General features: G+C 54.7%; 1 protein-coding gene across 1 annotated transcript in view; it reads left to right on the forward strand.

The window, feature by feature from the left end:
• The first annotated feature begins 1,651 nt into the window (after nucleotides 1-1,651).
• The window catches only part of FIBCD1 (fibrinogen C domain containing 1), a 48,492-nt gene continuing 35,653 nt past the window's right edge, over nucleotides 1,652-14,490 (forward strand). The window contains exons 1-2 of the mRNA XM_075559553.1: nucleotides 1,652-1,750; nucleotides 2,931-2,989. Of these exons, the coding sequence (XP_075415668.1) occupies nucleotides 1,652-1,750; nucleotides 2,931-2,989 (158 nt within the window). The remainder of the gene's footprint in view (nucleotides 1,751-2,930; nucleotides 2,990-14,490) is intronic.

Consider the following 14,490-nt stretch of genomic DNA (forward strand, 5'->3'; position numbering starts at 1 on the left):
GATGGGTTAGTAGGGTGTCCTGGGTGGGGTCTTGAACAACTCACCTGGTGTTAGTGCCAGCCCACACGTGAGGAGGTCTCGTGGAGATGGGTTATGGCAGCTCACGAGACACCTCATCTAAGAGCGGGACGAGTGCAGCGTGGAGACGGCTCCTACAGACGGGCAGCGTTCCAGGCTCGTGGGGACCCAGAGGAGGGGATGGCACTTAGCAGGGTACAGCTGAGGGAGCTCAGGGACATCTGGAGTGGTGTGTCACGTCGCTGGGTGCTTGCTCAAGAAGAAGCAGGTGTCCTGGCAGCAGCCTCTCCAGCTCCCTTTGTGTTCCCACCCCTACCGGATGCCCCCTCAGCACCCCCGCCGGGCTGGCAGGAAGAAATCTGTCTCCTCACGTCTGGGGAGCATTTCCAGTTCCGTTGCCATTTGTTTGCGTTTTCTCCCTCTGCTCTCGAATGTTCCGCAGTATCTGGAGGGCCTGTGATTACACGGTACTAAGATGCGCTGCTTCTCAGGTTCTGCAGCTACGCGTCAGCGATGCCCATTTCTGCATCTTCAGGGCGGGCAGGCAGGCACAGAGCAGTCAGTGATTCCAAGGGCAAAGACATGGGGTGAGCAGCGCCTTCCAAGGGGTCACAACTGTGTCAGGACAAGGTCCCAGCTGCTGGTTTCCACCCCATCCCGGGCACAGGGGGGCCTGTCCAGTGGTCTGGATTGGCCCCAGGCCCCTGATGGAGCCACCTTGCTTGAGGACAACCAGCAAGCACTGACCCATCAGAGCACTCAGCCCTGGCTCTCTGCTCTTCCTTCTTGGGTTTTGAGAGCCACCCTCCACCCCTGTAAAGGTTGAGATGGGTGGTCCGGGTGGCTGACTCCAAGCAGGACAGCAAAGCCAACCATCTCTGGCCTCTGAACTTCTGGGCCTGCTTTTTTTAGGGCCTCCCTGAGGGAACTGGGCGTATCCGAGAGCAGAGCCCACGCTGCTGTGGGCAGAGTAAGCCTCAGCTGTTTGGAACTAGGCAGAGCTCTCCACCCAACCACAGTCAACCCCCACCTCACCTCCCATCACTGCCACTGTCTTCCTTGTGGCCTCGAGGAGGGGGACAGCCAGGGCTGGAGCAGGACTTCTGGGTGTAGGATAAACCATCGCTAAGTCTCACTCCTTTCCAGGGGACCTGGGTCCCACGGGGCATCCAGGGGTGTCCCTGGGGGTAGAGTCTTGGGATAGTGGGAACCACTGATTCCGTGCATACCCTCTGTGAGCCCCTCAGCTCTGACATTACCATTTATGAGGAAAGGTGAGGGGCACAGTAGCAGGGGGGAGAAAATCTGGGCCAAAAATAGGCACGCTTTGTAATCAGCCCTGCAGGGTGGGCCTGAGCTGCAATGGCTTTGGAGGTCGGTAATCAAGAAATTAACGCTGGACCGGAGCGTTAACTCTTTGCACACTGCTCAAGGGTCTGTTCAGGTTTGGCCCAGCCCCTGGGTGGGTAGTTCTCCGATGGCCTATGGAGGGACAAGGCAAGGTGTAAGAGAGGGAGGCAGGACCTTTGCCTGAGAGGACAGGAGGGTGGTCGTGGAGGTGTAGTGACGGCGGTGGTTGTATGGGGACTGCAATGGAAGTGTGCTAGTGACAGTCCTGGTGGTGGTGGTCATAATGGTCAAGGTGATGGTGACAGTTGTGATGGCAATGGTGGTAGTGGTCATGGGGGTCATGGTCATGGTCATGAGGACGGTGGTGATGGTGATGGTGACGGTAATGCTGGTGGTGGTAGTGGTCATGGCTACAGTGGTGATGGTGTTGGGAAGGTGACAGTGGTGATGGTGTTGGTGGCAATGGGGGTGGTGGTCATGGTCATGGTGACAGTGTGATGGCGATGGAATAGTGACGGGACAGTGGTGATGGTAGAAATAGTTGTCGTCATGGTGATGGTAATGGTGGTAGTAATGATAACAGTACCAATGCTAGGAATCCCGGTGGTGGAGCAGGTTCCGAGTTGGGCTGCTAACTGTGAAGTCTGCAGTTTGAACCCACCACTTGGTCCTTGGGATAAAGATGAGACTCTCCTCCTGTCAAGATTTACAGCCTCGGAAATGCACAGGGGCAGTTCCACTCTGTCCTGTAGGGGTGCTTTGAGTTGGAAACAACTTGAAGGCTGTGGGTAAGAATCAACATCTATTGAGCCTCTGCTGTCTTCCAAACCCCGTCCTCTGAGTGGATTTCCTGTGCACTAGCTCTTTGCATCTTGATGGCCACCTATCGCAGCGCCGTCATCAACCCCACTGACAGGTGGCAAGTAGCAAGTCTAGGACTACAATCCATGTCTGTCTGTGTGTCTGTCTAGCCAGCACCATGGTAAGCCCTAACAAGCAGCCTGTGCTGCACGGACACAAAGTGGCCTGCCCACTGGAGGAATCTGGCACACCCTCCCCATTGACGCGCCCTGGGCCACCTCACACACTCGGTCAGCCGCCTGCTCCATCAGCATCTGAGTCTGTGATGCCTCACTAACCCATCTGCAAAGTGGCCTTTCATCCCTATCTTCACGGGCCTCCATGGGCCGGAAGACCTAGACCTGATAAACAGGTAGAGAGCCTGAGGTCAGGGAGAGGCCACGCCTCTCACCCAAGCTCTTCTCCTCTCCCTGTCCAGCGCGACCCCGGACTGACTGCCGCGGACTGACTGTGAGCTGTGGGGACGAGGGACACCTTGGATGAGGGTAGTCCAAGGTAGTGATGAAAACACTTCTTGACCATGCACCCCTAGACAGGTGTCTCCGCCTCTCTGAGCCTTTGTCAGGATTTGACTCAGGCGCTGATTCATATGAGAGCTGTCTACTAGAGCTTAGGAGAGACCCAGGCTGACTCCAGACACAAAGGTGGAAGCCCTGAGACTCGAACCCATGAGGACAGTCACCCCTGCCGTCTTTGCCCAGGATGGAAAGTTCTGTGACTCCCGCAGAAGAGTAGTCCTCGTGCTCCAAACCGGTTACAGGTGAGGAGGCTCAGAGACCACCCACATGAGGGAGGGGGCTGCCCACTCTATTGGGATCTGACATCGCAGACCATGCCCAGCCTGCTCGGAGGGGGTGAGCCCCGTGTCCTGATGGCACTCTGGTGGCCAGGCCACCGGGCAGAGGGGGAAATCCCAGCCAAGTGGCAGCCCCTTCCACAACACCCAAGCTGTCGGCACTGGAGGGAACGAAGAAACACAAAAGCAGATGCTTCTCCGAACATTCCTGGCACTCAGAAGGCAAGGCAGTTCATCCCAAAGGCAGCTCTCCCCCACCCCATCCCTGCTGCCTCTCACCTCCCCCTCCTGCAGGCCCAAGCCCAGCATTACGGGGGGGGGGGGGGGAGGGCTGTGCCTCGCTGTGGGTCTCAGCGGCCCACCCAAGCCCACACTGCCCCCACCAACCCCTGCAGCCCCGAGCTCTCCACCTCTCCATCTGAAGTGCTCCGTCTTCCAGCTCCGATCAGGGCTCCAGCCTCCCCTGGGAGCCACATTCTGGGCCAGCTGGACAGGTCCTGCGCCTGGGCCCACGTTTTTGTTACTCCCCCTTCACCTGCCCCCTCCTGTGCTGCAGAGAGGCCGTGGCCTTTGCCAACCTCAGGGGAACTCCTGTAGAGGAAATGAGAGCCGTGACTCATGGCTTGGGGCTCAAGCCACCACCCTCCCCCACTCCTGGGCACAGCAGAGAAGGGGCTGGTCCTCTGGGGGGCTTCAGCAGGACTGTAGCACTGAACTGGAAGGGAAGTTGGGCCACCTGCCAGCTAGAAGAGGGGGGAAACACCAGGACCCCAGGTGTAAAGGCCCAACCCCAGGACACTTGTTCCAGGGTCTGGACTGGGAGAAGTCTGAGGAGGGGGTCCAGGCACGTGGCAAGTCCCTAGGGGCCTCAGTCCCCCACCTAAAGGGGTTGAGCTAGATGGTCACTACCAGCTCTTCTAAATCTTCTCTTGTAGAATTCTAGAAGAGTTCCCCTCCCCACCCCACCCCCATCTCCCTCACTAAGTGGGAAGAAAGGGAAGAAAAAACACCCACCCCATCTAATCCTTTCCCGGCTTATACCATGCAGCTCAGCTCTCTCGCAGGCTCCTCTGGGGGATGATGGAAATGTGAATTTAAATAGAGTTATGTTGAAAGAACATTACCCAGCACGGTCCCAGCAGGGAGGAGTCCCGGGTTTCGGTCGGCTGGTGCAGGAGTGAGGCCAGCACCTTCGGACAATTACAATCAGGATCGCTTGATTAGCCTTCCTCCCTGGCTCACCCCCTGCCCATGAAGCTCCTTAATAGCCCACTGCTTCGTTCCGGGCACTGCCGGGGGACTAGCCGGGTGTGGATAATCTCCCGGTGGCACCCACCACCATGACGGCCACCGAGACAGAGCGGGACTGCAAACCTGCTTGCTGATGGCTGGGGTGTACTCCCCACAGGGGCGGCCACCAGCCCAGGATAGGATTATTTCCACTGCCTGCTCTGAGCCAAGAGCGAGCCACAGGGCTCTGGGCAGAACAGAGCTGGTGCTGAGAAGGTGGTGGCCTCCTACCCCACAGGGCCTCAGTGACTGCCCCTGGCCTGAGTTCTGCAGGGAAGGGATGGGCAGGGTTTGAACTCAGCTGGGATGACCCTCCTTTGTCTCATTTTGGAACAGACCCACCAGACTCACTGCCACCCAGTAGATGCCTATTCACAGCGACCCTATGGGCCTAACTGCCCCTGTGGGTTTCTGGGACTCCCATTCTATCCGGGGGTAGAAAGTGCCAGCGTTCTCTCAAGGAGGGATGGATGGCTTTGAACTGCTGACCTAGCAGTTCACAGCCCGATGAGTCACCATGAGGCCACCAGGCTTCCTTCCACACCTTCCCTACCGGGGGCTTCACACAGCGTGAGGAGAAAGCCCACAGTCTGCATTCCATTGTCCCCTAAATGCGTTGAAGCTCCTTGCATATTTCAGCAAACTTGGCTATGAGGGGGCAGGACTGGCCGGGGGCGGGGGGCGGTGGTCTTAGAGTAAGGTGACCAGACGTCCCGCTTTTGGCAGGACAGTCCTGATTTTTAACAATTTGTCCTGCAGCGTTTTTAAAAAGTCCTGATTTTTGGAAAGCACGCACAACAAGCTAGGGTATACGGTTTTCGGTTGCCATGTGGCTATTTCTCCAGGATATGAAGTTTATCAATGGTGTCCCGCTAGTGTCCCGCTTTACCAATGTTAAAATCTGGTCACCTTATCTTAGAGGTACACCCTGGGGGCTCTGGACAGTCCAGCTTAGGCCAAGGGGACACAGCAAGCCTCCATGGAGAAAGCCAGGAGCTGGGGTCTCCTACGAAAAAGAATGGGGGGACACCAGAACAAGAGCAGATGGGCCCAGGGGACCCGGTCCTCATGCCTTTCAGAGTCAAGGGTCTTCTGATCATGTGTGTGGTCCCAGAGAATGCTGTAGCCCCCTGCCACTCCCTGTTTCCCCCCACCCAGCCAGCCCTTCCTGATACTGTGGGGAGCCTGCCCTGGTGCCCCAGCCCGACCTCCTCCCAACGCAGCTCCCCTGGCTGCACTGTCTGGCAAAGGAGCCGGGGCCACGGGATGAAGAGTCTTAAAGCCACGACTGCCTTTTGCCCCGGCAATCCCCTTCCTGGGAACCTGCCCTAAGGAAATAATTAGCGAGGCCAACAGCAATCGAGGGCAAGGTTATTTATCGACTGTAGTTTTCCCAGTCACCAGAGAAGAGAAATGAACGCGCACAAAGTAACGAGGATTTACAAACACCATGCCCCTCCGCCCCACCTGAGTCTGCTGGCCTGGGTGTGAATCCAGTGTCCCAGCCGTGCGGCCGCTCCGTACCTCAGCTGCTCCCCCGTAAGTGGGGGTGAGACAGGACTTAGCAATGGCAGCAGGCATGGAATGCACTCCTACATGAACCCAAGCGGTTGGCTTGAACTTGCCCCAGCGACCATGAAAGACAGCCCTGGGGACTGGAAAGAGGCTGCAGGCCAGTTCTGCCCTGGGACACACAGGGTCAACGTGAGGCAGAATCGACTCCGAGGCCACAGGTTTGGTTTGGGTTTGAAGGGGCCACCTGTCAAGGTCGTCTGCTCTGTCAAGACTGAAGCCTGGGAAACCCGGCATAGGACTCTCTCAGTCAGAATCACCTCCACGGCGGGGAGTTTGGTTCCGGGAATGGTAAGGAGCATTTAAGAGTTGGGCTGCGAACCACAAGGTCAGCAGTTGGGAACCACCAGCCGTTCCGCGGGAGAGAGAGGAGGCTTTGTGCTCCCATCAAGAGTCACCGTCTCAGAAACCCACCTGCTGGTCTTCTGGAGAAAGAGGAGGCTGCCTGGTCCCATCAGGACCCACCCAATAACTCAGCAACACCGTGCAGGGTTTCCGTGAGTCAGAACTGGCTTGACGGTCTCCAGTGTGGTTGGGGAAGCACTAGGGAGCTTGCCTACGTCCATGCCAAACCTTGTTTCTGGCACCTGGTAAAGGTTTGACACCTATTAGCTAATAGGTCCATTCTTAAGTGGGCTCTGCTTTTGAGACGAGTGTTTAAAATTGGATGCACATGAGGAAGCTCTCACACTCAAGCTGTGAAGTGGGATCGACTGTGACACCTCAGCTGGTAACTGGGTGTGAGTCAGCAAGGATTCCCTGGGCTTTAACCTAGGCCCCTTGCTGGTCCCCGGGGCGTGAACGCTGTGTGACCCCCCCCCCCACATCATCACACCTGCAGTGGTGGGTGCAGGGCAGTGGGGTGCTACAGAAACACGGGGCAGTTTAGACTTGGCTGAATGGTTCTGAGAAGGGTCCCCAGCAGCAGACTCTGGGACAAAGATGGAAACCCAAGTCATTTAGCGGGAAGTGAATCCAGGCAGCCCCGGAGGAGGAGTCGGGAGTGGGACAGAGAGGGTAAAGCAGTCAGTGTCAGGTGCTGTGTATCAGAATGCACCTATGGACCCAGCCCACTGACAGCTCTGGTTAAACACACCCCCCCACATGATCCCTCCCAATGGGAGGGAGGCTGGGATACACAGCTGCTAACTCATTCCAAGGACTGCCCGGTGGGGGCGGGTCATTATTACATGTTCTGGGATGGAGAGTGCCAAGGGGGTGGGAGATGAGCACCATCAACGTCGGATGCCGTGGGATATAGTAAATGTTGATTTAAATGCTACTGACATCTTCCCATTGCCACCCAAAAGCTATCCCCCCAAACCAACATGGGAGCCCTTCCTCCATCTGCGTGGCCTACTGGGGCGCGCAAACAGATTCCCCCAAAGTCAGCCAGGGCTGCGATCATGCTGACGGATCGTGCTCCCTGCATGGGCACAGCGTGTCTGACAGCAGTGTGGACTTTTCTGGCCGGCTGGGCTCCGGGCGGCAGTGCCTGTGTCTCAAACATCTGGGGGAGAGGCCCCCAGGACAGGTTCTTCTTGTGGCTCTGAGGGCCGTGCGCTCGGCTGCCATTATAGGGACTGGGCTCAGAACAGCAATGCGTGCTGCTACCCGCATGTTATTAACGCCAAGTCACAGGGCCAAGTCCAATCGGATGGAGTGGGAGCCCCAGAGGCCACCAGGATGAGTAATTCTCGAAGAGGGAGGGAGCAGAAGAGCTCCACCTCCCCCAGGGCCATCCTTGCTCCTGGACTGACAGGCAGCATCACATCAACAGAGAGAAGACTGGCTTCATTGCAACGGGCCCCACCATCACGATGGACCCCCAGTTTGCAGAAGGCTTCGGAAGGCAGCGGAAGCTCAAACGCTATTTGCAGGGCCTCCACGTGGATTCAGCTCCTGCCCGCAGCCCAGAGACGTGACTGGCCTTGTTCTCAGACACAGAGCAGCACTGTACAGTCGGTCATGTCAGGGGCAGTTAGGTTAAACTGCAGCACCCTGTCATCTGATCGCCCCTCGGACCCATTTAGAACTTGCTTTGGTTTTCAACAGTCATGCTTTCTTGTCCACTGAGGTTTTCCTGTGTTTTATTTTGTGATTGTTGTTGGGGGTTTTGTCTGTTTTGATCTGTTTCTTGATTTTGTTCTGTATGTTTCTTCAATTCATGAAACCCAGGATAGGTAAAGCTGCAGAAGTAATAACTGGATTAACAATTACCGAGTGACAGGGATGGCTCTGGTGGCCTCGTTATGTGTTGGGCCGCTAACCGCAAGGTCAGCAGTTCGAAACCACCAATTGCCCTGTGGGAGAAAGGCTGTAAAGAGTTAGTCTCAGAAACTCAAAGGGGCAGTTCTACCCTGTCCTTGGGTCACTATGAGCCCACACATCTACTCAACAGCAGCGAGTTTGGTGTTTGATTTGAGGGGAGGTTGGGGCCAAATGGGAAGCTAACCACAAGAAATATAAGAACATGCTTTACAATGGATTGTGGTACTGATTGCTCAACCAATCTCAATCTGATTGCACTATGGAATTGCATGATATAGGAAATATATGGTAATGAAATGAATTAATAATAATAATAATAAGAAATCAAATGGCATCTCGCATTGGGCGAAGGAGCTACACAAGACCTCTTCACAGTATTGAAGAGCGTAAATGTCCCTGTGAGGATTAGAGTGTGCCTGTCCCGAGCGAGCCAGGGTGGCTTCAATGGCCTCATGTCGTTGGAGCCAGACAATAAAAAAGGGAGAGTGAGGAACCGATGCATTGAAATCCCGGAGCTGGCAAAGAATATTGAATATGCCAGGGACTGCCAGTGGATCTACTGGAAGAAGGACACACAGAATGCTCCTCCGAATGGAAGGTGGTGAGCCTTCTCGTCAGGAGGGACCCATACCTCAAGTTCATCATGCTGAGTAGAGTCAGCACCCCCACCACCCAAATAAGCCCCCTTATTGATCTGGGTGTGCCCGGTGTCTGCAACAACGGCCTGAGACACAGCAGCCTTGGCGAGGATGGCACAGGCCTGGCAGCATGTTTAGTGTTGGACATGGGTTGTCTGTGAGTCGGGACCGGCTTGCCAGCACCTCACAGCTGGCGGGGTCCCGCTTGGATCACAGGGTGCCTCTCCGCCCACCCGACTGGACCCCAGACCCAAGTATTTGTTTGTTGTGAAGAAGTGTGTGTGTGTGTGTGTGTGAGAGAGAGAGAGAGAGAGAGAGAGAGAGAGAGATCCCCTCTCTTCCCACCTCACTCTTGGTAACCGTCCTAGAATGTCTCTTCAGTGTGAAAGCCGCCCTTGGTGTTTCACAGTGACGTCCGCTACCCTCTCGGGTCCTTTGTGATGATGACTCATTCCGCCCGGCTTGAGTGCCCTCTGGGTTCATCGCCTGTTTCTTTGTTCCATCAGTTTTCCCTGCCAGGTTCATTTCACTTGTGGGTTTTCTGCTCGTGTGCTTCCTTACTGCTAGTTTCTCCCCCAGCCATCGCGCCCAGGCCCACTCCTCTCGGCCGGCCGTGCAGGACAGGGTCGAGCTGCCCCTGTGGGTCCCTGAGCTGGCTGCTGGTGTAGTGCTCACTAAATCCTTGCGGCTTTCCTCTTTTCTTTTTTACGAGGTTGGTTGATTCATTTTTAGGTTAATTTCCGCCCAAGTTTCAAGCAGACTCGGGCTTAGGTTGTCTGTCCCATGGCCTTCTTCTCTGTCTGACAGGCACCTGCAACCTAACAGGGACTAGAGCTCCTGCGGCCGCCGCTCTGCCCCAGCCCTGCCATGGCACTCAGCCTGCAGGGAGGTGGCGGCTGCAAAATGATTTGGATGGTCGAATGAGTGAGTGAGTGATGGGACATCCGTCAGACACACCACCCAATCCATCCCCCACCGCAGCACCCACGGGAACATTGGGCAAAAGCCAGGGCTGAGACAAGGGACACCCAGAGCCCCACGCACGGCTGATGGGACGTGAAACAGCGCAGCCATGTCGGAAAGCAATCTAGCAGTTTCTTATAAAGCAGAACACACGCCTGTACCAAGAGCCAGCAATTTCATGCTTTTTAAAAAAATCATTTTATTGGGGGCTCTTACAGCTCTTATCACAATCCATACATCAATTGTATCAGGCATATTTGCACATATGCTGCCATCATTGTTTTCTAGACATTTACTTTCTATTGAGCCCTTGGTATCAGCTCCTCTTTTTTCCATCCCTCCCCACCCACCCTTATGCCCCCTTGGTAAATTATGAATTATTATTATTTTCATATCTTACACTGTTGTCTCTCTTCCCCACAGTTTCTGTTGTTCGTCCCCCTGGGGGGGGATGGTGGTTATGTGTCAATCATCATGGTCAGTTCCCCTTCCTCCCCTCCTCTCCGAACCTTCTGTTACCAGTACTCCTAATCCTGTTCCTGGATTCCATGTGTCCTGGGCTCTTATCTCTTATCTGTACCCATGCACATGCTCCGGTCTAGCCCACAGTGAAAGGCAGGACTGGGGTCATGATAGTGGGGGGTGAGGAAGCCTCAAAGAACCAGAGGACTATTGTGTGTTTCATCGGTGCTTTACTGCACCCTGGTTGACTCATCCCTTCCCGGTGACCCCTCTGTGAGGGGATGTCCCAGTGTGGACAGGTGGACTTTGGGTCTCTGTTTCAACCCCCCTTGTTCTCAACAATATGGTTATTTGTTTGTTTGTTTGTTTGAGGTCTTCTGATGCCTGTTACCTGGTCCCAGTGATACCTCATGATCACACAGGCTGGTGTACTTGTTCCATTCATTCTTAAGTAGACGCCCAAAGAACATATTCATATGTACGCCAAAGGGCTCAGGGCAAGTGTTCACAGCAATACAGTTCTTGGCAGCCCCCTCTAGAAACGACACCAACGCCTCCCAAATGGAAACTGGCGAATGAGTGGTAGCACAGCCATGCGATGACATGAGACCTCTGGCAATGTCAGAGCACGGACTGTGGACACCGAAACCATGTGATGACTCTCAAAGCTGAATGCTGATCAGAAGCAGCCAGGAGATAGATACTACAGGGTTCCATTGACAGAACCTTGAAGGAAGGGTAGAGCTGAGCTATGGAGCCAAGATCACCTCTGGGGGTGGGGAGAGGTGAGGCAAGAACCAACACCAGGGTACTTTCTTTTTTTGGTAAATTCTCTCTTTATCTATTGATTTTTAACAGTTTTATTGGCAAGTCGTTCACATGCCGTACACTTCAATGATTCATTCCCATCCGGAAGGGTGGTACAATCGGGACCACGATCCATCCCAGGCCCTGGTCTTCTTCCCGGTGCTCACTGTGATTCACGGATGGGGAGCTTTCGAGGCTGACGGAGATCTTCCGGTCTTGGTCAGGGCGGTGGTCAAAATGGATCGAGCTGTAGCTTTAAGATCTTTGCATTTGATGACCTGCAACTTTTCTTTTGCAGGAAAGAACAATAGGCAAGCAAGGGAAGGGATCTTTGTTTTCAACCCCATGGCAAACTGGACACCCACAAAAAAAGCTCTACACTGTTGGATAAGCTATCACAAACATCCTTTTAAGTAGGTGGGCCAGACTCACTAGCAAAGAGGGTGGGGTCAACAGGGGCCAGAAAACAAGACAGGGCAGGGAGCCTGAGTGGAGGTAGCGATGACACCAGGCTGCCTGATGGCATCTGACTACCTCAGAACCCGTGCCCTGTGCCCCACGGGCTAGGAGAGAAGGCCACCTTAGGGTCTAGCCGGCGGGGCTGGGATCCAACACAAAGGACAGACCCCAAACTCCTGGCCACGGAATCACTGCCGATTCACAGGGACCCTAGAGGATATGGCACGCCCGCCCCGGTGGGTCTCTAAGACCATAAATCCCTATAAGCAGAAAGCCTCCTCTTTCTCCTGCAGAGTGGCTGATGGCTTTGAACCGCTGGGCTTGTGGTTGGCAGCCCAACCCATCATAACACACGAAGCCACCGGAACTTTTTGAATGGCCGGAGTAGGAGCGCAATCCCCTGCAGAGTAGGGAAGATGGCAAGAATACTAGGAAGACGACAGAAAGGAAAACATTTCCCTACAAAATAATGACCAGAGGCGCACCCCCGTGAAGATGGGGAGTCTGAGTCTGTCCCACATGCCAAGCACGCAGGAGAACTTAACTTCAAGTGGTTCCGGGTGCAGCATGCCCTTGGGAGCCGAGCAGAACCAAACAAAGCCTTCAAGGAAGGAGGAACTTCCGGCTCCAGGCACACTGGGTTCCCCCTGACAGACCTGAAACTACCAAACCAAGAGTGCACCCACGTGCAAGTGCAAGCCACCATGAGGGAGAGTCCGCCGAAACAACCGGGCCCAGACATGCCATCCCACAGGATCCCACAGCCGCCCCGAGAGATCAGAGTTCAAGATAAAAGAACGTGTTTTCAAACTGGTAGTGGCGATGATTGTACAAGGACACTTGATCTAATTGAATGATGAACTGCTACCATATCTGTAAGATAATAAAATGATTAAAAACGACAACCCCCACAAAAGACAAAACTTTAAAAAGAGAAATGGACGAAATGACACACATGCACACAACACCAAGACAAGAAGTTGGAAATAGATGCACGCGGGCTTTGAAAACTTGCTCACTTGTAGGGCACGATGACTTGACGACATCCAGACTTATGAGCAAGGGTTTGTGGTCTGTGTCCAAGTCCTCTCACTCAACAGCCGCGTCTCGCTGCCCCGGGGACCGCAGACACCACAGCTGAAGCTTTGCAGGTGGGCTCTTGTGTCAGACTTCCGGGGGTCCGTGGCACGCTTTGAAGCGTATGGGACACGGAGCCTGCAGCAAGGTGCTTGCCTGCCACATCCTTCGGGGTTTCGTCTGTAGAGTGGGGAGAACAAATCATCGGATCTGCTTCTTTGGTCCCTGTGAGGATTTCAACGAGAAGACCCAAGTCTGGTGTGTACGGCGCCTGGCACAGTCTAAGGGCAGCTGTCACCAAGCCCAGCCTATGTCCATTTAAACAGCTTCAATGCATGTGTTCCTGAGTCGCCTCGGGCCCAGATTTCCTGCCATGCTGCATCCTAGGAGGCTGGGGCATCCTCCCCGCCCCTGTGCTGCCCTGGGCATGGGGCGGGGTCTACTCCTTTGGCTTCCCCAAACCATCTGTGCCAACTTCTACCAATGGTGAGGGGCAAACAGGTGGGCTCCTGCTGCAGCATCACCCTGGAAACCCCTTCCTACTCGTCCATGAGAAGCTTCCCATTCACCTTCTCCCCGGCTGCCCCCTCCCCACTCTGCCTGGGCCCTCCCTCACCTTTCCTCTAGTTCCGGGGTCCCTGGCTGTCCCCCGGGGGCTTTGACAAAGCTCTGTTCTTCCCTGGGCTTCCTGTCTCTCTCTCTCTCTCTCTCTCTCTCTCTCTCTCTCTCTCTCTCTCTCTCTCTCTCTCTCTCTGCTCTCTCCCCCTGGCCAGCCTTGAACCTCTGCGTAGCTCATCAAGATGTTATGCAGGATGAAAACCAGGCTTCTCCCTAAGAAGAACCCAGCTTCCGGGCTGGAGAATGCCGTTTTCCCCTCCCCGCTGCGGCATCATTGCACGCTGGCTATGCTTCGGGAGGAGCATAGTGACAAACAAGGCAGATTTGGCCCTTGTCCCTAAGAACCACGCAGTCCTGGGCCTGGGTTCCAGCATTGGTTAGCCTTGGCACACGTCTCTCTGGTTACATCTGGCAGACCTGCCACAAGGTGCCACATGCAGCCTCTCAGTGGGCTGGAAGAGCAGACCCACCACACTCATGCACAGGATGCTGGCACGCACACGCGCGCGCACACACACACACACACACACACACAAACACACACTCTCTCTCTCCTTGCTAATCCTTGCTTTGATTCCAGCCTCTAATCTGTCATCGCCAGTCAGTGTTGATAAAGCAAAAAAAAAAAAAAATCAGCACCATCATCATCATCATCAAAAGAAAGAGAAAGAAATCCACCCTGTCACTTGGACTCCCTCCCCGCACCCCCCTGCTCCAGGACTTGCCAGCCCCCACCCCACCCCCGCCATTGTATTATGGGTTTATGTCAAGGTATGTTGGATTCTAAATTAAATGTCAGCTCACTGTACATTTCTGGCTTCAGCCGCAGAAAATGAGGGGCTGGCGCTGGAGAGTATCCAGTTGTTTGGCTCCCCGTGCCTAACCGTGAGGGGTGACAAGCCCATTGAATCACTGCACAGAAACTTGCCAGGCCACGGGAAGCCAAGATAAATTTGTTTTTAATGATCCATGTGGCTGTCAGAGTTAACTTGAGACAGCTTAATGGTGAAAGCTGAATGCCCTCGCCTGGGTAGGGCACAGGCTGGGGGAACGAGGGCCAGCAGTTCTGACCTCTGAACCAGCCAGGTCCCCAAGCCCCAAAAGACCAGCCCATTCAATTTCCAAGCCACGTCACTGATCCCCGCCACTCTGTGCACATCAGCTCAGTGGTACTTGTGCACATCAGCCAACTGAGAGGGATGGAAGCATTTGGCAAAGAGAGATGGGTTCTGGATGTGCAAAGACCTGGACTCAAATTCTGTTCACTGACTGCTGTGTGATCTTGGGCAAGTTACTTAACCTCTCTGC

The sequence above is a fragment of the Tenrec ecaudatus genome, chromosome 10 (assembly GCF_050624435.1).
Source record: "Tenrec ecaudatus isolate mTenEca1 chromosome 10, mTenEca1.hap1, whole genome shotgun sequence".
NCBI classification, from domain to species: Eukaryota; Metazoa; Chordata; class Mammalia; order Afrosoricida; family Tenrecidae; genus Tenrec; species Tenrec ecaudatus.